The sequence below is a fragment of the Cryptomeria japonica genome, chromosome 7 (genome assembly GCF_030272615.1).
Source record: "Cryptomeria japonica chromosome 7, Sugi_1.0, whole genome shotgun sequence".
Taxonomy (NCBI): Eukaryota; Viridiplantae; Streptophyta; class Pinopsida; order Cupressales; family Cupressaceae; genus Cryptomeria; species Cryptomeria japonica.
In genome coordinates, this window is record NC_081411.1 from 289,364,547 (window position 1) to 289,391,748 (window position 27,202).

General features: G+C 38.1%; 1 protein-coding gene across 1 annotated transcript; it reads right to left on the bottom strand.

The window, feature by feature from the left end:
- Positions 1–22,727: 22,727 nt before the first annotated feature.
- LOC131067283 (1-aminocyclopropane-1-carboxylate oxidase homolog 12) lies at positions 22,728–26,844 on the bottom strand. The gene is made up of 4 exons (XM_058002235.2): positions 26,450–26,844; positions 26,125–26,363; positions 23,184–23,508; positions 22,728–23,086 (listed from the first exon to the last, which is right to left on the bottom strand). The coding sequence occupies exons 1-4, from the start codon at positions 26,804–26,806 to the stop codon at positions 22,811–22,813; spliced, it is 1,197 nt and encodes a 398-aa protein (XP_057858218.2). The 5' UTR covers positions 26,807–26,844; the 3' UTR covers positions 22,728–22,810.
- Between the last annotated feature and the right edge of the window lie 358 nt (positions 26,845–27,202).

Consider the following 27,202-nt stretch of genomic DNA (forward strand, 5'->3'; position numbering starts at 1 on the left):
TACCCAGCGGGGATCACAAAGCTGGATTCGCCATTGAACTTAATAGCGCAGCATACTTCGGGGCGGATGCCAAACCTTTCAGCTGCAAAAATATAACATTAAAAAATGGATCTTCCAGTGAAAACCACACTGTGGCACTATTTGATCCAACAAAAGTAAAAAGAAAGAGCGTATCCAATGGTGAAAACCTCTCTGAGGCGCCTGAGGATGAAGGGTTTGACATCCTCCCTGCTAGTACACAATAGGAACGATCAACGATTCTTATCAAGGAAACCAAAGAATACAATGTGGGGACTCCTGAAAACCCTCATATCATACATCTGGCATCTCTTCTCACTCCAGAGGAACAACCTCAATTCATAGAGTTCTTCCAGAAGCGTCAGATCAACTTCGCATGGTCATATGCAGACATGCCTGGGCTTGATCCTGATTTAGTCATGCATCACCTCACCGTAGCAGAAGGAGCCAAACCTGTCAAGCAGAAGCTTCGTAAGATGCATCCCCAGATTGCAGTGCTAGTCAAAACAAAACTCAAGAAACTCCTGGATGTTGGTTTCATTAGACCAATTGATTATGCAGAATGGATCTCCAACATCGTGCCAGTTGGCAAACCAAAAGGGGGTATCCGCATTTGTACCGACTTCAGAGATCTAAATAAAGCTTGTCCTAAGGATGATTTCCCCCTACCAAATATCGACATCATAGTGGATTTGACAGCAGGACATGCCATGCTTTCACTCATGGATGGCTTTTCAGGATACAATCAAATAAAGATCGCACCAGAGGACCAACATAAGACAGCCTTCACATGTCCATGGAGCACATATTGCTGGAATGTAATGCCTTTTGGTCTAAAGAATGCAGGAGCGACCTATCAAAGAGCAATGACCACCATCTTCCATGACATGATGCATACTATGATGGAAGATTATGTGGATGACTTACTAGCAAAATCACTTACTAGAGAAGGACATCTCCACATCTTAGATCAAATCTTTGATAGACTGGAACAATATCATGTTCGACTCAACCCAAAGAAATGTGTCTTTGGAGTGACCTCCGGGAAGCTTCTAGGATACATTGTCTCAAGCAAAGGCATTGAGGTCGATCCAGCAAAGGTTAAGGCAATAATGGACATGCCACCTCCAAAGAATATCAGTCAGCTAAGGACATTACAAGGGCGGCTTCAATCCATCCGAAGATTCATTGCACAATTGGCTGATAAGTGTCACCCATTTACACATCTGCTACACAAGAACATCCGCTTTCAGTGGGATGCCAGATGCCAACAAGCATTTCAGACGCTTAAAGACTATCTCATGAATCCACCATTGTTGATGCCACCAGATCCAAGTAGACCATTATTACTCTATATCTCGACAACAAGTACAACATTGGGTGTACTACTGGCACAACATAATGCAGAAGGCAAAGAATGTGCTATATACTACATCTCTCGCACACTGGTTGGCTATGAACTCAATTACACACCTATTGAGCGAGCTTGCCTAGCAGTAATCTTAGCAGCCACTAAACTGAGGCACTATCTGTTAACACATAAGGTACAACTCATTGCAAAGATTGATCCACTCAAGTACTTACTCAGCAAAGCAGCATTGACAGGTCACTTAGCCAAATGGGTGATGATTCTAAGTGAATTTGACATTGAGTATGTGGACCGTAAAGCTATCAAAGGTCAGGTTATTGCAGATCAGTTGGCCGATGCACCACTCATAGGCGATCATCCTCTCATTTCCAATTTTCCAGATGAAGAGATATTCATGATCACAACAACACAACCATGGAAGCTATATTTTGATGGTTCATACACTAGGCACGGCTCGGGGGCAGGCATTCTGTTTATCACACCTCAAGGTGATAGCATCCCGAAGTCTTACAGGCTCACATTTCCATGCACAAACAATATAGCAGAGTATGAGGCTTTGATCACAGGACTCAGATTAGCCATACAATGGAAATTACAAGAACTGCAAGTATATGGCGACTCACAACTAGTCATTCGACAAGCAACTAATGAATATCAGACCAAAGATGATAAACTCATGCCATATAAGCAAATGGTGGACACTCTAAAGACATCATTTACTACTATCACTTTTGAGCAGATACCAAGAGATTAGAATCGAGCTGCTGACGCTATGGCTACCATCGCATCTCTACTAGATCTTCCACAGAATTCAACACGTTACGAGTTCTTGGTCGAATAGCTTTGGATCCCTGCTTATGATATCCCCGAATCTGAAATGATATGTCGCCTTGTTGGTTCCGAATCACCATGGTACGGTGAGTTCTACACCTATCTTCGCGATCACACCCTTCCTCCCAACCAATCAAATAACCAACGTAAAACCTTCATTCGCCAAACTGCTCGATATACCATTATTGCCAAAATCCTATACCGACGTAGTCTTGATGGTACTCTCCTTCGATGTCTGGAACAAGATGAGATAACAAAGGTTTTGGAAGAGGTACATGAAGGAATTTGCGGGACTCACTCAAGTGGTCCATCACTAGCCAAGAAGATCATGCGAGCTGGATACTATTGGCCATCTATGGAAAAGGATTCCTACTACTTTGTCAGGAAATGCAAGAAATGTCAAGTTCACGGTGACCTGATACATGCACCAGCACAGGAACTGCAACCAATCACAACACCATGGCCTTTTTGTCAATGGGGCCTCGACCTTGTGGGTAAGATTCATCCATCTTCATCCAATGGCCATAAATTCATTATTACCGCTACCGAATATTTCACAAAGTGGATCGAAGCTGTTCCACTTACCCAAGTCACCGGCAAGCAGATCGCCTCATTCATCCTCAACTACATCATCTGCCGGTATGGTGTACCCATGTCCATCGTCACAGATAACGGTCTTCCTTTCAAAAATCAGGATGTCCGTGAACTTTGTGAGAAATTTCATATCCAACACCGCTTTTCCACTCCCTATTACCCACAAGGCAATGGTCAGGCCGAAGCATCCAATAAAAACATATTAAGGATCCTCAAGAAAACAGTCAATGATGCTGGTCGTGATTGGCATGTTCAATTGAATCTAGCGCTATGGGCATATCGAACTAGCATTCGAACCCCTACAGGTGCAACTCCTTATTCATTGGTCTATGGTGCAGAAGCTATCTTACCTATTGAGGTTGAGATACCATCATTACGAGTTTCCTTGCATAATCTCATCGATGATGAAGCATACAGAGTCTCACGCCTTCAGGACTTAGAGTTACTTGATGAGAAGCGACAAGCTGCATACAATCACCTCAAAGCCTATCAGCAGTGCATGAGTAGAAGCTACAATCACCGAGTTAGATCTCGTACATTTGAGGTAGGTGATCTTGTTCTTCGAGAGAATCCTCGCAACCAACCAAACAGAGAACATCAAGGCAAGTTTGAATCAAATTGGCTTGGCCCATATGTTGTCACTACTGTATTCGGGTCCGGGGCATATTAGTTGGCTACATCAGACGGAGAACCGCTCGCAGATCCAATCAATAGCATGCACCTCAAACGGTTTTATACCTAAGATGTACAGAGCATCAGGCTCCCCTACATATCAGAAAAATACCAAAAACATTCAGAAAATGTCCTGAAGAAAATACAAAAACATTCAAAAAAGTGAAGAAAAATCATGCATCCAAATGGTGAACAAACACTCCGGTGGCACCTTGGGTAAGTACGATGGTGAAAACCTGGCAAACAGGTGCCACTCGTAAAGGCTATGGCTCCATTATCTTTCAGGCTCGTTGCGATCACATTCATGCACACACACATCCATCCATCCCAACCATGGCTTATTATTCGATCTGCAATTAAGAAAGTAGTCCATATGTCTAGCATCCCACCTTTTCATAGTCAGATCTACAAACTGGGGGCAATACCCTTACCCTCATGATGGAAGTGGATTCTGCATTGTCTTATATATCATTACGCTCTTCATTCAGGCAATCATCAGAAAATATCAAAAACATTCAAAAATGACTCTCAAAAATACCAAAAACATTCAAAAATGATTCACAAAATCCAAAAAAAACATCGACAAAACCCATTGAAAATAAACAAAAACATGGCAACACCTTGTACATACCCATCTATGCAGATACCAAACAAGCATTGACAAAATACTCACACAAATGACCACTTATCACTCGACCAAAACAATCAACATCAACAATCAAACTGTCTTCTCAACAAGGATGCATCCTTCCTTACCAAAACAAAGACAAGATGACATTTTTTCTTTGACAAGAAAATTCTGTTAGGCTATCAAATATTTGGTTGATTTGTGAGTGCAATCATTTGTGTATCTGTATCAGCATCTTTTAGCATTGTTTTGTATCGTTTGCGCATTATTTCCGATGAAGTTCTGGGGCATGTACTAATGGTGTCTACGTGGGAAGTTCACTAGGCTATGTGATCATAGACAAAAATGCAGTCATAGATCACTACGGCTTGCTGACTATAGCATATATCTCGACCATATGGACATGAACCATTACCAAGGATCCTTATTCTTTATTCTTTATGTATATATACTGTTCGGTTGCAGGTACAATGCTCATTCTTTGGTTCCTCTTCCTCCAAATTGGATAAAGGTTTTATTTTCTTAGTACGGTATGAGCTTGTCTCAGGATCTGATCAGCCTAAAGATCAAGGAGGACGATCCAAGTCATGCACGAAAGGAGATAATCCTTGTCTATTCCGCAAGCAATACTCTGGTCGACTTGACCCTTATATCAAGTCGTTTGTATTAACTTGCTATATTAAAATCCATGAAAGAAATACTCAGGTCATCTTGAATCATTGTGTCAAGATGCTTGTATTCTCTTCCAACATTTTAAAGCTCAATGATGAAAATAGAGCACTATGGATCGTCATTTCACCTCATCTGTTTATACATTTACATTCCGTTGCATATCACCCCTCCATTCATTCATTCATATGTAGGCTTTTACATGCAAAAATGACCAATAAAGCTGGTCTTGGATACAAATCACGACCGGGTACTCTGATACATCATCAATGCATCATGCAAAGTCTTAAAAAAAACCTTGCATTCCTCATGGTCATATCATCATTGCATTTAGGTGCATCTTGCATTACGATTAGTTTTCATTAACAAAATCATTTTCATCATTGCATCAATCATAAATAATTAGATTTGTTCATGAGATCAAATTGTCTTTGGTTGTTTTAAATCATTTTACTAAGCATTTCATCCAGTGTAAATTATCTATTATTATTTTATTAAAAACTTTTCATCATTTATCATTTACATTCATTTCTCTATCGTATCACATTGCATAATATCTTCTTATAAAGCTCATTTTAGGATTCATTTCACATTACATTTAAGGTACAGTTATTATATCCATTAGTTATAGTATCATCCCATTTATCATTTGTACTTACAAACATATTTAACACATTATAGATTCATAAGACCATTTATTTACAAAACATTGATTCATTTACCACATCATCATATAAACATTTGTACTTTACATTTGTTTATCCATTTACATTCATTTATCACATTATCATATAAACATTTGTACTTTACACTTGTTTATCCATTTGCATTCATTTAGGCATCATCATATAAACATTTGTACTTTACATTTGTTTATCCATTTACATTCATTTACCACATTCATCTAAACACATCTAGATGCATATCCATACATAAAATCATTCATCTAACCATTGCATTAACATCGTCACATAAATCATCTTATCATTGCATCGCAATAAGAAATACCATACACCCTATTCATGCATCAAGCATAAGCATATGTCCTCATCATGGCATTCCATACATAAAGCATTACATCAAAAATCAAAAATACATCATACATATATAAACCTGCATTCATATGTCAGCATCCAACATCATACATCATCATAAAAACATGCAGAAAAGAAACATCTCATCAAATGCATACATGTACACATATACATCCAAGCAATAAATCATCATCATGCATAAACATCCATACATCATCATATGCATAATCATCACAAATATAGGATCTCCTCATATATATCAACTCATATATCAGAGTACAATGAAGTCTACAAAATCGGCTACCAAGAGCCATCCAAGATACAGTCCACAAAATAACTGATACAAATACATATAGGCATGAATGCTCTCTCAAATGCTGCTCTGGCCAGATGCTGTACCACCACCACCCCTACCTGCTCCACCGCTGGTACCTGCCCCACCTGATCCATCTCTCCGTGGAGGCCTCATCGAACCCCCACTCCCTCCTGCATCTCCTGATCTCTCCCGCCTCAAAGGACCCATCACTCCCCCACTGCTCTGCATCCTCTGTGATCGCTCTGATCTCGTATGCCGCATCTGGGTATAATTGAGAGCTCGCTGACTGAATGGCACAACCTGCTCATATAAACCTCGCCAATACTCTATCTCAGCCTGTGCTCGCCCAAACTGCCTCATAACATCCCCTGAAGGCCCCTGTGCTCCTACTCCAGCTCGGACTCTCTCCTGCAGCTCCGCCAATCTCTCCACTGCAGTATCTCTCTCCCACAGCACCACCGTCAGCTCTGACTCACGTGCAAATAGCTGCACATCCCTAGGTGCTAACTCCTCCTCTAATCTCTCTATCTGGGTCTGCAAATAACCTATCATATGCTCCCGCAGATCCCCAATAGCTCCCTCTCCCATGTCCATCGCTACCGCACCTGTGTCACCCCCTCCACTAGGTCCCTCCCCTGCACCACCCTCCCCTGCACCTGTATCCATCGGGATCTCTCTCTCCATCCCCCTCCCACTCAGCTGCACTCCTCCCTGCATCAAAGGTCCCTGTGATATCTGCAGAGGTAGTCCACCTCTCCCTCTCCGCTACCTCGGCATCCCCAAACCTCCTCCACCTCCTCCTCCATCTCCTCCACCACCTCCATCTCCTCCTCGACCTCCTGCTCTCCGTCCTCGTCCCCGTCCCCTCTCATCCTCAAAAGCTGGGATCGGCTCAGCTGGGTCTGATATCCGTAGAATCAGGTGCGTCACCCGATACTATGTATACTCTGCTGTAACCCCTGCATCCACGACCCTTGGTCGTAAGTCCCATGGCCTCGCCTGCAGTGTTCGGAACTCTGCCAGTGCCTGATCATACGGTAGCATTGGACCCCATGCATACCGCTCTCGGATCACTCGTGCATACTCCCCTGATCTGCTAGGCAGTCCCTGCTGCCGCCCAAACTGCCTCATCACCCGTCCTGGCACCTGTCTCTCCACATGATAAGCGGTCCTCCCAATGAGGAATCGGGTCATGAAGCAATACGGTAGTGCCTCTACATCATCCTCCCATGGTTCACACTCTAAGTATGGCCGCCAGATCACTGCATCTAGGTCATCCAATGCCCGCCGCCACCACTCTAACTTCCCCAAGTGGGGCTGACTCATCATGCCACTGTACATAAACATGTATGGCTGGTCCATGGCTCGGAATCTGAGACTCACTGGTCGAGCCACTGGTAAGTGCTCCCATGCCCACACATGTAACAACGTCATGCCCACTGCTAGAGAGCCTCTCCCCCGGTACACTACCTCGTGTAACTCCTGATACATGTGCGCTAACACGCACGGCCCCCAGGCATATCGGGTCCCCTCAGTCACCATCATCTCTATCACCTGTCCCCATCCCACCGCCAATCCATGTGACCGCCTGTCGGGACACAGAAGTCCTCCGACGATCCCTGACAACACTGCTGGAAGGGGCTCATATAGTGCCGCTATATCCTCCCATGCGATCGAGCCATCATCGATGTATACATCCTCATCAAATATCCGTTGACAAGACACTGTCCCCCAGGATCTATCATATGTCACCAGCTGCCCCCGAATCGAAATCCGAAGGATACGCCACACATCCTCTAAAGTCACCGTCATCTCGCCCTGAGCTAGATGGAACGTGCACGTCTCACTGTGCCATCGCTCTGCTAATGCTGTGATCAGGCCATGATTCATCCGAATCATGGGCATATGCATCACCTCGTAGAGGCCAGTAGCTGCAATACAGTCTATCTCTATCTGTGTCAACCGATCTCGCAATCCCTGTGTCGCGGGGTGGCGCTCACGTAACTGCAACACGCGCAGATCCTCCTGCACATAGACATTCATCTAACCACCATCAGTTGTTTTGTTATCAAACTTTCTTAAGTTTAAACCTAGACTATCATCAGATACTTTGATCAAGTATCTTCGGGTCTCAACAGGTAAGCAATCATGGCCGCCTAGACTTCAACAGGCATTTATCCTAACAAATGACCTAAGTCTCATCGGGCTGCTATGGTTCAAAACAACTCCCACTTCACCTCGCCATCCATCAATCGTTCGGCATCAGGAGATTTATTTTGTCCGACACTAGGGCATCTCGTTATCTTAAGGCAAAAGCACTATTTTATCTACAATAGCGCTAGTTCAACATCAATAGCGCTACAACAACATCAATAGCGCTCAAAAAGCTCTACAATAGCGCTACAAAAACAAAAGCGCTCAATCCCCTATACAGTAGCGCTATTAGGGGTCAATAGCGCTCAATTAACCCTACGATAGCACTGATTTGTCAAAAGCGCTCAAACTTGTATACATTAGCGCTAATGCATGCAAAAGCGCTCAAACTAGCCTCCAATAGCGCTATTGCGGTACAATAGTGCTAATTCATGGAGCAAAAGTGCTAAAACCATTATTCCAGCACTTTTGCTCCGACTTGACTTTGACTCAGCTAAAAACATATTAAAAATGCCTGAAAAGTGAGTTTTCGAATTTGCGTACCACTGGTCCGTAGTCGGCTGGGCGCTGGAACCGTCGGACTCGCTCGAATCGGTGCTCGGTGATCGGAAACGGCATCGTAGCTCCTCCTTGCTCCTCCTTGCTCCTCCAAATGTCACTGTTAGAGCTCTCGTTTTCAACTGGTCACGGTCACAAATGATCCTTTTTTCACCCCTTTCACCCCATTTATACCCCCCGCCGTCACCGTAACTTTGCCCCGCTCATCGTCATGGTCCCCGTGAACTTCCCGAGCCCCCCATTTATCCATGTTTCCCCCGATTTCTTCTATTTTCCACTAGTATACCTAACTTCTTCTCTTCTACCACCCTGCCAATTTTCCTTCTTTTTCGAGAGATCGCCCGATTTTTCGAAATTTTTCGGCCCATCTCTCGAGGGGGCATACCACCCATTAAATTTACATTTTATGGGGCATTTCTTCACACCAGTTTTTCTTTGAAACGATGCGATAAACTGCACCGTCTCAAAGAGGGGCAAATGTAGTCACATAAATCTGTCCATTTTAATTAAATGAATATTTCGTATTTATTTGATTAAAAATCCACTAACCATCAATTAATTAAATTAATATTTGATTAATTCATCTCCAAACATTCTTCTATTAATTAAATAAATTACTCAATTTATTTTAATTAATTCATTAAATCCAATTCAAATCAATTAAATAAATAAAATCAATTTATTTAATTAAATCCCCTTTTCCTCTTTTAAATAAATTAAATAAAACATTTATTTAAATCATTATCCCCACCCCACTTGCATTTTCCTACAAATGCAACTTGCACACATTTATTGAAATAAATGAATTTTTATTTTAATAAAATCCTATTTTCCCTCACCCACCAAATCCACTTGCAAACCTAATCCCCTTCTAGATTCTTCTAACCCCTTCCTAATTAGTCTAATCCATCCCCTAATTATTGTCACATTCCTAAGCAAAATGGAGTCACTTCTCAAAGACTCCAAAGTCTTTGAAAAGCATTTAATGCTTTGTGTGTTCAACAAATTAACCTCCAAAGTCTTCCAAGACCACTAATGGCTCTTACATGACCATTTATGGCTCTTACATAACCATTTATGGTTATTTCAATCTTGTCTCCCCAAACATTTATTGTTTTGACCATATTCATCCATTTCACATTTGCACAAGAGTTTATCTATTGGATAAAAGCTTTATTCTTTGAATAAAGAGTTTATTCATTCAACCAACCTTGACTCAAAATTTCAAGGTCATATCAGGCATTTAATGCTTATTCCCTCTCCTCTCAACCTATCTCACATTGACACTTGTCATCCTGGGATTGGGTTGAAAGCCCTCACATGGATTTGAAATCATTCAATCCTGACCCTTGTTGAGATTACTCAATCTCAACCATCCATTGCTCCATTTTTCCTATAAATAGAGCCCATTCCTTCATAATCCAGATCCTGAAAACTTGTATGCATCTAAGCTATAGACATTTTAGAGAGCATTTTAGCATAAGCAATCTAACATCTTGTCTTTTTGGTTAAAATACATCATTTTAGCATAAAATAGCTTTTCATTTCATGTTTGGAGCTATACTACAATCTCAATCCTCCATAAGCATCCATAGTGCAAAAAGCTGCTGAGAGCTACACTATTTTGGAACTTGGAGAGGAGAGGAACAAGGGAGAAAGAACTAATATCATGTTAAGAGATAGTTGGAGATATCTCATTGTCTTACTTCTTTAGTTAGATTCATTAGCATGTTTTTAGTGTCTCCTTTGGAATGCCTTCATGTGTTTGATTTTTGATTGACTAACTCTAACGTCTTGTGTGTTTTGTGTTGTTTGATCAAGAACTAACATTTTGCCATTTAGGAGGCCATCAGATGGTTACCGGTAGACAAGTTACCGATATAAGTTCTAGTGTTACCGACAGAAGAGATTATCTGTTGGACACTTCCGACATGTTTGGATCAGTAAAGTATATTGGATTTCATGAGTTATATGCTCCATGAGCATGTTTTGGATAGTTGGTATTGGCTTGATAATTCAATGTTATCATACACTCTAGTAACCCCTTACCGACAGTGATTTATGGCTTAACCGACAGAGATTTCATTGAGAAATCATGATGGGATGCACCATTGGTGTTGGTGTAGATTCTTCGAGGATTTCAAGATTCTTAAGATGTTCGTTGATCGTTCTTTAATTGCTTGAAGATATTTCTTTGGCGTGGTGGACCCAGAATAGGTCTTGTACCTATGTAGGTTATGGAACGATATCATGCTAGCGTGTACTCTGCACGTTACCTGGATGATTCAAGATGTTTTATGGATTTGGTATTATTGTTTTGATCTTAAGCCGACATGGCATATCATTGTAATAAGGAATTATGTAATTGTAATATCTTTAGGTGTCCGACCTAACTGATGTAGAGGTATGGTCTACACAAGTTGGAAAAACCCAAATTGCTCACTTGCTCAATAGGCAACACTACCCCTTTGGGAAAAGAGGTTCTCCCAACCAGACCTCACACCTTACAAGAACAAATATAACATCTCAACACATATTTTTCCTTCCCCATAACCCCCCATTGAGACATTTCACAAAAGTCACCATTAATGGATTAACAACCCCACAGGCAAAATGCTCAAAAAGTGCTCAAATGGCTCACTCCCCTCCAAGTAAGGTTTATATGTTTCCCAAAGCCTTGTACAGGTTTGATAGGTCTAATGGATCATAAAATATCCAAATCCACCCTCTGGTTTTCTCCTCCAAGTCCCCAAGGTATCCAAGCCCAATTTGGCTCTCTAGGCCCACTAGTCTCCAAAAACAACTTTTTGGCTTACAACACAAAATCTCCAAAGGACACCTAGATTTTATTGCACACATCAAATACACTCCCCTGGGCAGCACTTTTTCCAAAAGGAAAGGGCTTGAAGGCTTCAACAAACCACATTTCTACCAAACCCTCAATGATGACAACAAGGACTAATTCAAGCACTTAATGAAGGGAGTACCATTTTTACACACCATATCAGAAAAGTATGACTTTGAGAATTTATGGGAATCCAAAATAATGCCAATTCCAAGGTTTTATACACTGGTTTACAATTCACCAATAGTTATGGGGTTTTTTTGTGTCTTTTTACTACTTTTGCATTGCCAGCCACATAGAGATGTCTGGCTTCTTTTAATTTCTGTTCTTTCCAAACACTTCCTCCAGGTTTGAAACAAAGAAAATCTTAAAATACAGTCCCAAATCTTCCATCCAACCGATTTTTAGATTTTTTTCATGGTTAAAATGGAAGAAAAGGGAAAAGAAATGTGAAACCCTAGGTTTATGCCCTTTCACGGGCTGTCTTCACTAAAACTTTGATATCTCGCTTATTTCTCCACTTCAAATGCTCTAGTTGGACTCAAATGAAAGGTATTTCACCCCTCTAACTCATCATGGAAGAATTTTTCAGTTTTCAGATCGTACAAGCCCGTACCAACCAAAATAGCAGCAAATTTGCAGGAAAATACAGAATTTTTATTGCTTCAAATTATCAACTTTCACATTATTCTTCAACCAACCTCCAAATTGGTTTGTTGAGGCATAATATAGCCATCCCAACATTTTCCAACCGAAATCAGGTGGTTGTGAATGTTAGGAATTGATTTTAACAACTTTTCAAAAAGTTGTTCACCAATATTGACAACATTTGTCAATTTTTTGACAATTTTGTATTTTACCAACAAACTATCTTCAAACATAGACCTAGGAGCCTAAACATATTATTTTGGACCTAATTAGACCAAAATACACTTGAATCACTAAATCCACACATCCTAAGTCCTTTTGACCATAGTTGACCATAGAGTTTATAAAGCACCCTAGGCCACTAGGCCTTACAAAAATGGACTATGAGGACTTTATTATCCAAAATAAACATGAAAATGGGATTCTAAGGTCCCTTACAACACCTTGAAACAAAACATGAAATTAATTGAAGAAGAAATGATTAATTTTAGTCTTGTGCCCCTGCACCACTAACTGGTTTAGGCCTTAGGGTTTGTATAAATAAGAGGTAGAAACTCTTTGTAAAGAATCGTGGTTATTGGAAAGGTCATGGTCAAAGAATGTAGTGTGTGAATATTGTAATATCATTCAAGCAGAGGAGTTGATCGATCATTGGTGATCGGATTGGTTTCAGAAGAGGATTTAGTCCTCCGACATTGAGCTTAACCGAGACTGTAATCAGGCATACTATATGCTATTTCCAGTAGTTTACTCTATTGGATTGTTGTCCATTTATATTGAGAAGGTTGTAGCCTCTTTGTAGTCAGTGAGACTCCTTTTGTAATGAGCAGTACGCTCTAGGCAATGTGCCTTCCTGCAAGTGTAGGCCTCTCATTGTAACACATATTTTCTGCAAAAGTATCATCTGACTATGGGTAGGCTTCCCACCGTGGTTTTTCCCTTTCTGGGTTTTCCACGTACAAATCACGGTGTTATGTGGTATGGTTGCTTTGCATTAATTATCTGGTTAATTGCTAAGTTGTATTGTTTACCGGTATCTATTTCTACCGGCATCTGTTTGTGCTTTACTGGTACTTAATTTGTTTAAAGTTATATTGTGGATTAAAAGTTATAATATATTAACAACTGATTCACCCCCCATCTCAGTTGTTCATTGGTTATCCTAATGATTGGTATCAGAGCTTTGGTCCTCTTTTGTAGAAGCTTAACTACTTGAGGTAGATCCTATGACAGCTAATGCTTCTAATCCAGTGGCAGCTATTTTCAGACGAGAAATCCCTAAGCTTGATGGAACAAACTATGGGATATGGAAAATTCGAATGGAGATTCATCTTAGATGTCTTGGCAAGGATATTTGGGAGATCAATGAGAAAGGATACACACCTTATGATCAAGCATCCGACAATCCTACTCCTGCAAACCTGGACAAGAATATTGAAAATGATTGCAGAACTAGAGAAGCCCTCTTGTGTGCACTTACTGATCAACAGATCATGAGATTGATTGATAAATCATCAGCTAAGGTTATACGAGACAAATTGCAAACTCTGAATGAAGGTGACCCTATTGTTAAAATTTCTAAACTTGATGGTTAACAGGTAAGGTATGAAAACTTGAAAATGGAAGAAAATGAGAGAATTGTTGTGTTTATGGAAAAAGTAAATGAGATTGTTATGGGAATTCAATGTTGTGGAGGATTTTTAAGTGAAGATGAAATAGTTTCCAAAGTCTTGAGAGCCCTTCCACCGGCTTACAAGATGAAGGCAACTGCAATAAATGAGTTAAGAACAATGGCAAACACTTCAGTCAACAGAGACATTCTGATTGGGAAATTATCTACTTTTGAGCTTGAAGAATTTGGATCTTCTGGAGCTGTGAAGTCTGAACTTGATTTTCATGCATCATCATCAACATCTATCGGTAAAAGTGATTGGAGAGCCCTATATGAAAAATAATTGGAAGACATGAGGAAAGAAGATGAAGAGCTTGAGCAACTTGAAGCCTTATTTTCTAGAAGAGTACCTAAAGGTCCAACTGGAAGTAAGTATGAAGGAAAAGCACCTTTTAAATGTTTTGCATGTAATAATATTGGTCATTTTGCATCTAGATGTCCTGAAAGGAATGTAAGGTTTGAGGAAAGAGTTAAGAAAATTTTCAAGCCTAACCCAAATAGATATAGATTCAAGAAAAACAAACACTGCTACATAGCAGATGAGGAAGGAGTAACTGATGACTCTGGAGATGAGCCAACAAAAGACTCAGCTAGTGGATCTGGAAATGGAAAGGAATGGGTGTTCTATGCTTTGAAGGAATATGAACTAGAACCAACTATCAAAAATGAAGAGAAGGCCTTGGAAGCAAAGGTTGAAGATAAGGATGAATGGGTAATTGATAGTGGATGCTCACATCATATGATTGGATATAAAAGGAAATTTATGTCCTTGCAAGAATACAATGGTGGTCAAGTCAGATTTGGAGATGACAAGGCATGTATGATCAAAGGTAGAGGTATTATTTCCTTGGATGGCAAGCATAACACTGATAATGTTTATTATGTAGAAGGTTTAAGGCATAATCCTTTAAGTGTTGGTCAATTAGTTGATAAGGGTTTTCAACTTTAGTTTAAGGATAGAAAATGCAAAATCATTAACAAAACTGGTTTGGATATTGCAACCGGTATTCAGAGAGGAAGTAATATCTTTCAAGACATGTTTGATTGCTCATATTGATGAGAGTTGGCTATGGAATAAGAGGTTGTGTCATTTTAATTTTGATTATATTGTTAAGATCAGTTCAGCTAAGGCAGTCATAGATATACCTAAGATTATGAAGCCTCATAATCTGGTATGTAAGGAATGTCAATTGGGTAAGCAAGTCAGAAGTTCTTTTAAAACCATACATGATAAATCTAATGATGTACTTGATTTGATTCACATTGACTTATTTGGTCCAACAAGGACTAGAAGCTTTCAAGGTGATAGGTATTTCATGTCGATTATTGATGACTATTCCAGAATGATGTGTGTGACTTTTCTGAGGGAGAAGTTTGAAGCTTTTGAGAAATTCAAGATCTTTAAAGCGAAGGTTGAAACAGAAACTGGATTAAAAATCAAATGTCTAAGATCAGATCATGTCGGTGAGTTCACTTCTCATGAATTTAACAGTTATTGTGAGACAAATGGAATCAGGAGACAACTATCTGCACCTAGGACTCCTCAGCAAAATGGAGTAGTTGAAAGAAAGAACATAACCAATTTGGATGCAGCTAGATCTATGATGATGGAAGACAAATTGCCTCATATCCACTGGAGAAAAGAAGTGAGTACAACAATCTACACATTCAACAGAGTTCACATTAAAGGTGAAACTGGTAAGACCCCTTATGAACTATGGTTTGGACATACACCTACTGTTAAGTATTTCTGAATTTTTGGAAGTAAATGCTATATCAAAAGAGATGATTCAATTGGAAAGTTTAATCCTAGATGTGATGAAGGGATATTTCTTAGTTATTCAATTCTGAGCAAAGCATATAGATGTTATTACAAAAGATTGCAAAGAATTATGGAAAGTGCTAATGTGAAAGTGGATGAGCAGTACATAAATCATTCTATATCATATGACAGGGAACCTACATGGAAATGCTCATAAATGAACCAGCAATGCCTCAACTGGTATAGGAAGCTGAAACAATTACACAGACACAATCTGAACATTCAACTGTGACTGATGATCAGAGTGGTGAACCTGAGGTTCAAAAGACTCCAAGGTATGTAAGATTAAATTATTCTGAAGATCAAATTATTGGAGATAGGAACAAGGGAGTAATGACAAGAAGAAAACTGGCAAATGAAGAGGTATGTCTTATTTCTCAAGTTGAACCGACAACTGTTATTGAAGCTTGTAAGGATAAAAACATTGGTTAAAAGCTATGGAAGATGAATTAGATCAAACAGAGAAGAATGAAACTTGGTCTTTAGTTTCTCGACCTAAAAATAAGAATGTTATTGGAACTAAATGGGTTTTTAGAAATAAACTGAATGCAGATGGTCAAGTTATAAGAAACAAGGCTGGATTGGTTTGTAAAGGATATTCTCAAATGGAAGGAACTGATTATGGTGAGACATTTGCACCTGTAGCTAGAATTGAAGTTGTTAGACTATTTCTTGCCTATGTAGCTTATAAGAACTATAAGGTAAATATCAAATGGATGTCAAATGTGCATTTTTGAATGGTGAGCTTGAGGAAGAAGTTTACATTGAGCAACCTGATGGATTTACACTAACAGATGACAAAGACATGGTTTGCAGATTGAAGAAAGATTTATATGATTTGAAATAGGCTCCTAGAGCTTGGTATGCAAGGTTGGATAAATATCTTTTGAAGCTTGGTTTTACTAAAGGCAGTGTTGATAGTAATCTATATTATAAGATCATTGATAATGATATTCTGATTATTGAAGTTTTTGTTGATGATATCATTTTTTGAGGAGAAGATAAATTGTGCATGGAATTTGCTAACAACATGAAAAATGAATTTGAAATGTCGATGATTGGTGAGATGAATGTTTTCTTAGGTTTGCAGATTACTCAAACTGACAAAGGCATTTTAATCTGTCAAACTAAGTATCTGAGGGAATTGTTGAAAAAGTTTGGTATGGAGAATTCCAAACCGGTAAGTACTCCTATGGCTACAAGTGAGAAATTATCTATCAAGGATACTTCTTCACCGATAAATCCGACAAGGTATAAATATATGATTGGTAGTCTGTTATATCTAACTCAGACTAGACCTGATATTATGAATGTAGTAAGTATTGTTTCAAGATATCAAAGTAATCCTAAAGAAAATGATGAATGTGCAGTAAAGAGGATATTCCGGTATTTGCAAGGAACAACAGAATATGGTTTATGGTATTCCAGATATGATGATTTCACTTTATGTGCATATACTGACTCAGATTGGGCAGGTGATACCGATGATAGGAAAAGAACTTCTGGTGGAGCTTTCTTTCTTGGAAAGAAACTGGTTTCATGGATAAGAAAAAAACAGTAATGCATTTCTTTATCTACTACAAAAGCTGAGTATGTTGCAACAACAACTAATTGCACTCAAGTTTTGTGGATGAAGAAAATGTTGAAGGATATCAGGGTAAATTGTAGTGAACCGGTAGTTATCTACTGTGATAACTCTGCAGCTATTGACATGTCCAAAAATCCCGTATTTCACTCTAAGACTAAGCATATTTCAATAAAGTATAACTTTCTGAAGGACAAGGTAGAAGCAAAGGAAGTCAAATTGGTTTATGTGAACACTAAAGAACAAATTGCAAACATATTCACTAAACCGTTGTCTAAGAAATCATTTGAATACTTGAGAGACAGGTTAGGGGTTTCTGCCCCTCCGCTAGAGACTTGATTGATGAAGTTTGTTATCAGTCTGGTATGCATTATCAGGAACATTATCCATTCTGGCACTGATGAATGGTGCTACTACTTAGAGGGAGTAGTTAACTTTGAGATTTAGAGGTTTGTATCATTGCTTTGATATTTTTGTCAAGTTTTTTGGCACTGATGTCAAAGGGGGAGAGATATTGATGTGAAAATTAAGAAAAGTTGTATACATTGGGGAGAGAGATTTGTTCAGAGCCTTATAGAGATATCATTCACTGGGGGGAGTTATTGATTGTTGGTTGTCTTCCACAGGGGGAGACTTGTTTGGTATTTCTTGGTACTTAGATGTTTTTCACATCTAGTGTTGCCATCAATGCTAAAGGGGGAGATTGTTGGCATTATGGGTGAACTGATTATGTGTGACATTGATGTTTTGTCATTGATGTCAACACTAGCTATTACCGGTAGACAGATTTACATTGGCTGATATGGATGGTTACCGATAGATAGGCTACTGGTATAAGATCTAGTGTTACCAACAGAAGAGATTATCTGTTGAACACTTCTGACATGTTTGGATTAGTAAAGTATATTGGATTTCATGAGTTATATGCTCCATGAGCATGTTTTGGTCAGTTGGTATTGGCTTGATAATTGAATGTTATCATGCACTCTGGTAAACCCATACCGACACTAGTTTATGGCTTTACCAACAGAGCTTTCATTGAGGAATCATGACATGATGCACAATTGGTGTTGGTGCAGCTTCTTTGAGGATTTCAGGATGCTGAAGATGTTCGTTGATCATGCTTTAATTGCTTGAAGACATTGCTTTGGTGTGGTGGACCCAGAATAGGTCTGGTACAACTCCTAATCTTTTCTACAAGCTAATAGCATTAGGATATCTACTACAAAAACACTTAAGTACTAAGTTATAGTTGAGTATGTTTTAAAAACCACTTAGTCTTTCTTGTACGGTAAGATCATGGTGAACCAAAGAAAATGCCTTAACTAATTTTTCAATAATAACTAGTAACTTCTAGATTTTGTCCTTCCCACAAGCCTTGATTAATAGAAGCAAGTAACTAATGTTGTATTTCAAATATGGTGTTTAATAAAATAAATGATTTACACAAGATTTTAAACAAAGGTATGAGGACTGATAGGAGAAGAAGAGAGGGAACCTAAATAGGCATCCAAAATCAACTTGGTGATTGGAAAACCCTCCAATTAGCTAACGAATGTCTCGCTTCTTCTTAGTATCATTTTACCTCCCTCACCAACACCTTTTACTCTTATCTTCTCTTTTTTAATGAATCTCTCAAATTCCATATAAATAATGTCAAGGGCCCTATTTTTGTGGCATGTTGGGTTTTGGTTAAAATCTGCAAAAACGTGCCATCCTGACAATATCCATGCTACCTAGGGAGTGCTTTCCCCTCCTCCACTTTCCCTACATCATTTCCATTTAATGTAGGTTTCTTCCCTATCATGGGAAGAGTAGGCGGTCATCAATGAATGGAATTATCTTCTTGTAGATAGCTTCCTTCCTAATCATGCCTCCTCCTTCATGTTTCTTCTTAATATTTTATTTAATCTTCCTTATCTTAGGCTCCCACACTAGGTGTATTTATTATTTGGCTATAAGTGTATATATTTGTCACAAAATCCACTTCACCTTACACCTTGAGTACCTGCAACCAACCACAATTCTCACACAAGTCCAAAAACCAATTCATCATTCTAGGTTAATCGTAACATATTATCATTGCATTAGATTAATAGATAACATGATAATATTAGTGACTACATTCATTAATAATAACATCAAAATTTATTGTCATTCCAAACACACGAATCCATTGAACATAGTTTGATCATGAAGTTCACCCCTAGTCCAAATTAAAATGGGGCTAGGGGTCATGCAAGAAAATTGACAAGGTTTCTAGAAGATATAACATTTTATTTAAAAGATTAGAAAATATTTAAGTTTATAGAACCAAAGAAAAAGTATACAAAAGAAAAATAAAAAATATATAATTGACACGTTAAAAATTATTACTAAAATCACACCACTATGATAATATAATAGTGATACTAAAATTATTAGTATTCAATTTGCACTCTAACACATAGATGCTATGATTAATTTAGATAGTTCATGCATTTAATATGCATCAAAATTATTACTAAGCTGATTGTTGAGAGGCTTAAACCGTGGCTGGGCATTGTGATCTCAAATGAGCAAGGGGTTTTGTAGCTAGAAGATAAATTTTGGATGGAGTGGTTGTTGCTTCTAAAGCCATTCACGCTATGGCAATTTCCAAGGTGAGATCTATGTTCATCAAACTGGATATGGCTAAAGCATATGATAGAGTTAAGTGGCACTTTTTGCAGAAGATTCTCCTTACCTTTGGCTTTAGCCCAGAATGGGTTAGTTGGACTATGAGTTGTGTCATGTATTCATCCTTTTCTGTTGTTCTAAATGGGGAGTCTTTTGAGTTATTTGGAGCCTTTAGGGTTCTTCATCAAGGGGATCCCCTTTCTCCCTATTTGTTTATTATTATGGCTAAGGGCCTTGGTGGATTAATTAATTCACGGGTTTCTCAAGATTAGATTCAAGGTTGGAGCTGGAGTAATGGGTTACCAAAGCTTTCTCATCTTCAATATGTGGATGATACTGCTCTTATGGGGATTGCGAGACTTCATGAAGCTAAGGCCTTCAGGAGAATGCTGGATATTTATTTGGTTTCTTCAAGTCAGAAAGTCAATGAGCATAAATCGTCAATCTATTTTTTTAATACTTCAGAGCCTATCCAGAGGAGGATTGTTATCACCCTTCAATTTCAAATTGGATCTCTCCCCCTGCGTTGTCTAGGCATTCCTATTACTTTTGGAAGACAACCTAGGATATTATGGTAGGACTTGCTAGATAAGTTGCATCAGAAGGTTAATAACTGGACCCATCGATGGCTTTCTACTATTGCTTAGGTGACCCTTCTTCAATCAGTGATTCCAAATCTTCCTATTTATAGAAACATGGTCCTCACAGCTCTTTTGTATTTTCTTAGGGAATTTGATGCTTTCTTGTTCCAGTTTCTTTGGAGTGGTACTCTGTAGAACTCCAAATGGAGCCTAATTAAGTGGGAACTTGTTTGTCAGCCTAGGAAGGAGGGGGTTCTTGGCCTCCATTCTACTATCTTTGAGTGGGTAGGCTCTTGCAACTAAGTTATATTGGCATTGATTTACCAATCAACATCAACTTTGGGCTTGTATTCTCATGCATAAGTATTTACCAAGAGTTGACTATTTGAATGTTTCTCGGTATCCTTTGGAGCGCAGTGGATCTATGGTTTGGAATACTTTGAAGACTGACGCTCAGTTGGATAATAGAGGTCTTTTTTGGATTTGCAACAGGGGCTCTGAAGCTCTCTTTTGGATAGATTCTTAGGATGGTAACCCCCCTCTTCTTTCCATGTATCCACATTTGCGAGCTCTTTGTGACTACTTTATTGCAGCTGGGTGGGATAAATTTGTGCACTATAAGATTGCCCAACATTTTGGTCTTGTTGTTGGTTACAAATGGAAGGATTCTTCTGATTGGCCATCAGGTGGGTCAAAGAGGGATCAAATCGAGTTGACTCAGAATTTGGCTTCTAAGGTATGTAGTTCCTTGGGGGGACTCGATGTCTTGGCCTAGGGTAGTGAGCCGTTTGACAGATACTCTATTTTTGCAGGGTACTTGGAGCTTAATAGATAGTTGTTTGGCGATATTGAGGTGCTTTGGTGGAAGCAGGTTTGGAATAAATTTTCCTTGCCTAAATGCAACTTCTTCTTGTGGCTTGTGGTTCACACTCGTTGTCTTACCTAGGATAATCTTTGCAAGCAGGTCTTTCAAGGCCCTTCGATGTGTGTTTTGTGTTATAATAGTGAGGAATCTGTCTCTCATATGTTCTTTCAGTGCTACTTTGCTAAGAAAATATGGCACTTTTGGTGGGGTGTTTGGGGTCAAACTTGTTGCCATGTTTCTTCTTTGTCTAAGCTTTAGGCACATTGGGGTAAGTCCCATGCCAAAACCCCTTTTCTTCATGTTGCTTGGGCTCTTAGTCCTTTTATCATCTAGCATGTTTGGCTGGAAAGGAATCAGAGAGTTTTTCAAGGTATAAGGATGGATGCTATACACTTGTGGAAAAAAATTCATTCTCTTCGTGAGACTGTTGTGGCTAAGTGTGATTTGTTTGGTGGCGGGGATCTTGGTGATGTTTCTATTTGCACTCATCTTACTTTTCCTCTTCAAGGGGGTGCTCCAGTGTTTAGAGGGTAGAGTGGTAGAGGTAGGTGCAGACATCCTTTACGGTGGGTCAATTGGGAGGGTCAATGGACACCCCCTCCCCTCGATATGTTAAAAAAAAACATTGATGGTTCATCTCGGGGAACCTTGGGCATGTTGGCATTGGTGGAGTTGGCCGAGACAATTTTGGTGATGTTTAGTTTCTTTTCTCGATCTATAAGGGTTTTAATACAAATAATTTAATGGAGGCTCTTGCTATTTTGTATGCTATTCAACATTGTTCTACTCTTGGTTAGCACAAAATTATTTGTGAGTTTGATTCTTAAGTGGTGGTGAATTTGCTAACCAGGCAGGAGCATGAAGATGTTAGTAGGCATTTGGCTTCAGTGATCAGTCAGATTCTTTAGTTGTGCAATTCCTTGGATTTAGTTACTTTCACACACATTCCTAGGGAGTGGAATGGTGTTGCAGATTGTTTGGTCAAATGGGCTTCAGATCAAATGTTGGGTTGGAATATAGTGGATAGGGGGCAATTGCCTTCTAATATGGATCTTATGCTAGATCAGTTAGTGGATAATGATAGGGTTCTCTAATTCTCTTTTCTTGACTCTCTATTTATATCTCTTTTGTGATTGAATAAATTTTTACCGCTCTTTTAATTAAAAAACAAAAAATAACCCTATATTATAATAATTAAATAAAAACATAAAATAACTTTATTATAATGCACAATGGGCATCATAAATAGACTTTGAGGCATACTAATGCATCCTTTCTTCTATCTCAAATATTATACACTAGATTGCAAAGGCCTACCCTTTAGCCTAACAATTTCAAGGCAACTTTTGCTATGATCAGAATTGTTCATGTAATATTTTGCATATTCATTTACACCAATTTCTTTGTAATGTGGGGGATTTTCAGAATTCAGCAAATGAGGGATCGGTCCAATCTTCACATGGGATTCCATTAATAGACTGAAAAATGTAGGAATAGAAACTCGTTCTGCTACATCGTTGGTCACAGCTCTGTGCTCCACACTCTTGAATCTTCCATTAGACAATATCTGCTACAAATAGACGACGAAAATTATAAGAAGAAAATCAGCAACCAGAATAAAACTGAGGATGCATATATTTGACAAAAATGAAAGAATTAAATACCTCTAATTGATCTCCAATATTAATAACAAAAGCTCCATGAATTGGATCAACACCCACCCAGTCACCATTATGTTTAACTTGGAGACCACCCACTTCATCCAACAGTAACACTGTTATACTTCCCATATCTGAATGAATTGATGTGCCAAGTGTGAGATCTGGTTGAGGACATGGTGGATAAAAATTCATCATCATAATTTGACGGTCCATACAATTAATGGTCTCTGTGAGATAATCAGGAGCCAAGTTAAGTGCTTCTGATAGCAAAGTCAGCACCAAAGCACCAAAATCCCTCATGTGTTTACAGAAATCTATGCTTTCTTCCCTGACAAAATACCCCAAATAAAAAGCTCAGAATTCAGTTCTATTGATTTCCTTTTAAGAACAAACTACCTTTGGATAAATACACCGAATGGTTAATAGTGTTATACTTTTGCATATATAATTGTATAAGATTGAAAAAATATATTAGAGAGGATTTAATAGTTGGGATCTTAATTTCGTGCTTCTCAAAATCTTATCTGATGATTTCAAATTATTCTCTATTTTTTCTTTTTTACAATGGTTCACTTAACAAGCTCTGTTGCTAATAAAAAAGGGTTTAGGTCAACATCATCAAATATGGCATCAGCATAAATCAGTCGTTGGTTTCCATAAAACTTACCGAAAAAATAAACCAACAAGTGTACATAAAATTATGTTTTATTGGTGATTGACTTATTGATGTGTCAATGTGACATCATATAATTTGTTACTTTTTAGATCTGAAAAAGCATTTCATTCAATCAATCTACACTAACTTTAAAACCACAACTATTAGTGTTATACTATTACAAATAATAGACAATAAATCAACAAATGCTATTACAACTACTGAAACATGCTCTATTACAGAAAAAAATCCTAAACAAACAATTCAGTTGTTAAAAGGTTTCAATTAAAGTGTTGACCACAACTATCAATAATTTGAGGCCTTTGATTGATAAAACGGTACGCCTTTTGTTTAAGGGGAGCAAGTTCAAATCTCATCTTGAAATTTTGAACAATTTGTTGATAAAGAAGAGCTTAAAAACTAAATATGGTAATTTTTTCTTGATAATTATATTTTATTTGGCATGAGCTTTCCACAGTCTATGTAGTATGTTCAAGTGCTTTTGGAAAAAAGAGTGTATGCTTTTTGAATCAACATTTTGGATTGCACTCACCATTACATTATGGCTTGGTGAAGATGAAAGTCCTGAAAAAATGCGAGATGGAAGGAAGGGGATAAAGGAAAAAGTAATATGGAAAAAAGCATGTATGTGTGTATCATTCTTAGAAAAGAGACAAAAAATATTTTTGCAATGATCATCTGTAAGATCAACAAATAAAAAATACATATAAAGTCAAAGTGTGACATATACAATAGTGCTTACATATCATTCAAGTCATTAATACAATTAACATTTGATTGAATGAATTAAATTCTTTATCACATCATTTTTTAAAAAGAGGAAAATTTGATTTTTGTCTTAATGTTTCTAATATGAACCAATAGAAAGAGAAATAAATGATATTTTTACAATTATTTAAAATAGAAAATTAAATATAATTATAGTAATTTTGTTTAAATTTTTCAATTAACTGAAATGATTGGTCAAATTGACAAGAGAAATTGAATGAATGAATGCATACTACCTTGGGAGGAATCAGTAATGAACAATATTATCTATAGAACTCACAAATTATATAGAATATAATTGTTAGTTGGTAATTATATAGATGCTAATAATGAACAATACTAGGGGAAGCATATCAATAGTCTTTATAGTTAACTTCGTGCAAGCACGGTACATTAGATTTTGGTAATTTTTTGTTGTTGTCTCTATGGGACTTAACTTATAGCTATTGTTGTGGCTTCTGGGTAGTAACGATGCACAGTATGGATTCCATTATGCACACAAGGGTCAAAAAGTAAACATTTTCAAGGTGTCATGGGATACCTACTTAAAATGCCCCAATACCTGTTCACTTAAAATTGTCAATATTTATGGACAAATGGCCCAGTTTTGTGCACAAATGTCAAATGAGCTAGGGGAGAGGACCCAGTAGTTGTGCACCCTAACTTCGTGCTTCTCAAAATCCTATGTGGAAATTTCAAATCACTCCGATTTTTTTACAACAGTTTACTTGGCAAGTCCCCTACTTATAACTAAGGTTTTAGGGCCACATCATCAAATATGATGCCACATCAGCATGCTTTTTGCCAAGGTGTCCAAAACAGCCCAAAAAAAAGTGAGACCAATAGGTGTGCAGCTGATGTGGCATCACATGATTGGTTACTTTTCACAACAAATGGTATATTCCATTCAATTATTGGTACTTACCTTATGTTCCCATGCGGCTGCTTAACTCTATTTTCTGCTTAAATTTAAGAAGTTAAGTGTTCCCATGCAACTTTAAAATTGTGAAAAAAAAGGATAATTTAAAACCTTTCCCTACTTTGGTGGAGCAACTATTGTTTAGGAATTAAAAATAAGCGATGGAGGAAAAGGAGGCGCTGGAAATAAGCAGTGACTGCTTATTAACAAAAAGTGTCACGTGGCTCCACAATTTGCTCTCCCTCTTTTTTTTCAGATTTTATTTCTATTTTATTTTTCAAATTTTAAGTGCACAAATTAGTATTTACTATTAATAAGTAATTAAAATGTTTTATTTAATATTTAATAGACTTTTAAGTTATCATTTTTTTAATTCTCTTACAATTAATAACTGACAAGTTAGGTGCACAGAAAGTACTCCCATATCCATAGAACTTACCAGTGCTCTTCCCCTATCTATAGAACTAACAAATTAATAGTTTACTAGATTTAGAGATTGGAGCCAAGCTGTAAGCAGATTTGTCATGAGTTTCGGAGAATGTTAATTTAGGGGAAGGAAATCAAATTAATTTGGAACTTACCTTAGAGTAGCAGGCCATTCATGGCATTGGGGAAAGCCGGGCGCATAAGTCAGACGCAGTGCATCCTTCCAGTCGACAGCTGTTTGCTTGTGGAGATTAAAGCTGGGAGCAAATTTTACAGCATTATTGTAGTCATGAGAGTAGTACTTCATCTTATCTTCAATGGGTTCTCTATTAAATCTCCCAGCAGCTTCCAGAATACTCTTCATAACACTCACAGGAACTGTATGATCCACAACCTGAAAAACCCATAAAAGAAATGTTAAAGCTACAAAGCAAACAATTCAATCACAGAATAGTGAACATGGATTCTTTCCTAACTCACCTGAAAGAAGCCCCATGTTTGGCAAGCTTGCAGAATTTGTTGGATAATCTGTGGTCGACGAGAGCCTTGGATGTCATGGAAACTGACAAGGGGAATTTGTGGGTGAGTGGGAAGTTGAAATGGGCGGGTGTGTGGAGGCTGTATAAAGAAATGGGGGACTTGTTGTATGCCTAGATCAGACAAACCTTTTACCCCTATTTTTGAGCTGTCAAATTCAACAATTGAATCCATATTATGACCTGATCTATGTGTTGCTTCCCACATATTCATTGTTAGCAGAGTATGTATAGGAGAAAGCCTTGTTGCTTCTCTTCTATAACACAGTTTATTTATTATCTCAGGGATTTTACAATCCATCTGTAATGTGGACTTATGAGCTTTGTTTATAAATTATATATTCATCACACATTCATGCACTTAAATCCAGTCAATACCAAATATGAGTATAGAGCAGAAAAAGGATAACTCTAGAGATAAGATCTTGGATAACTCTAGAGATAAGATCTTGGTTGTTTCCTACTAGATATATGCTATTTTTGTCAAAGTTGACTGTAATGTCTTTTCTTTGATCTTTTAAAATATAAAGCACCAAAACTATATGGGGCTCTATTAAATATTTACTAAGTATAACTGATCAATAGATTTTATTGATCTTTGTCATTAATGGAATTTGGTAGATTTTGATTTCTTTTCATGTGTAAGACTTTAATCTATATATAGACACCTAAAAATGTTTCATTGATCATGTACTAA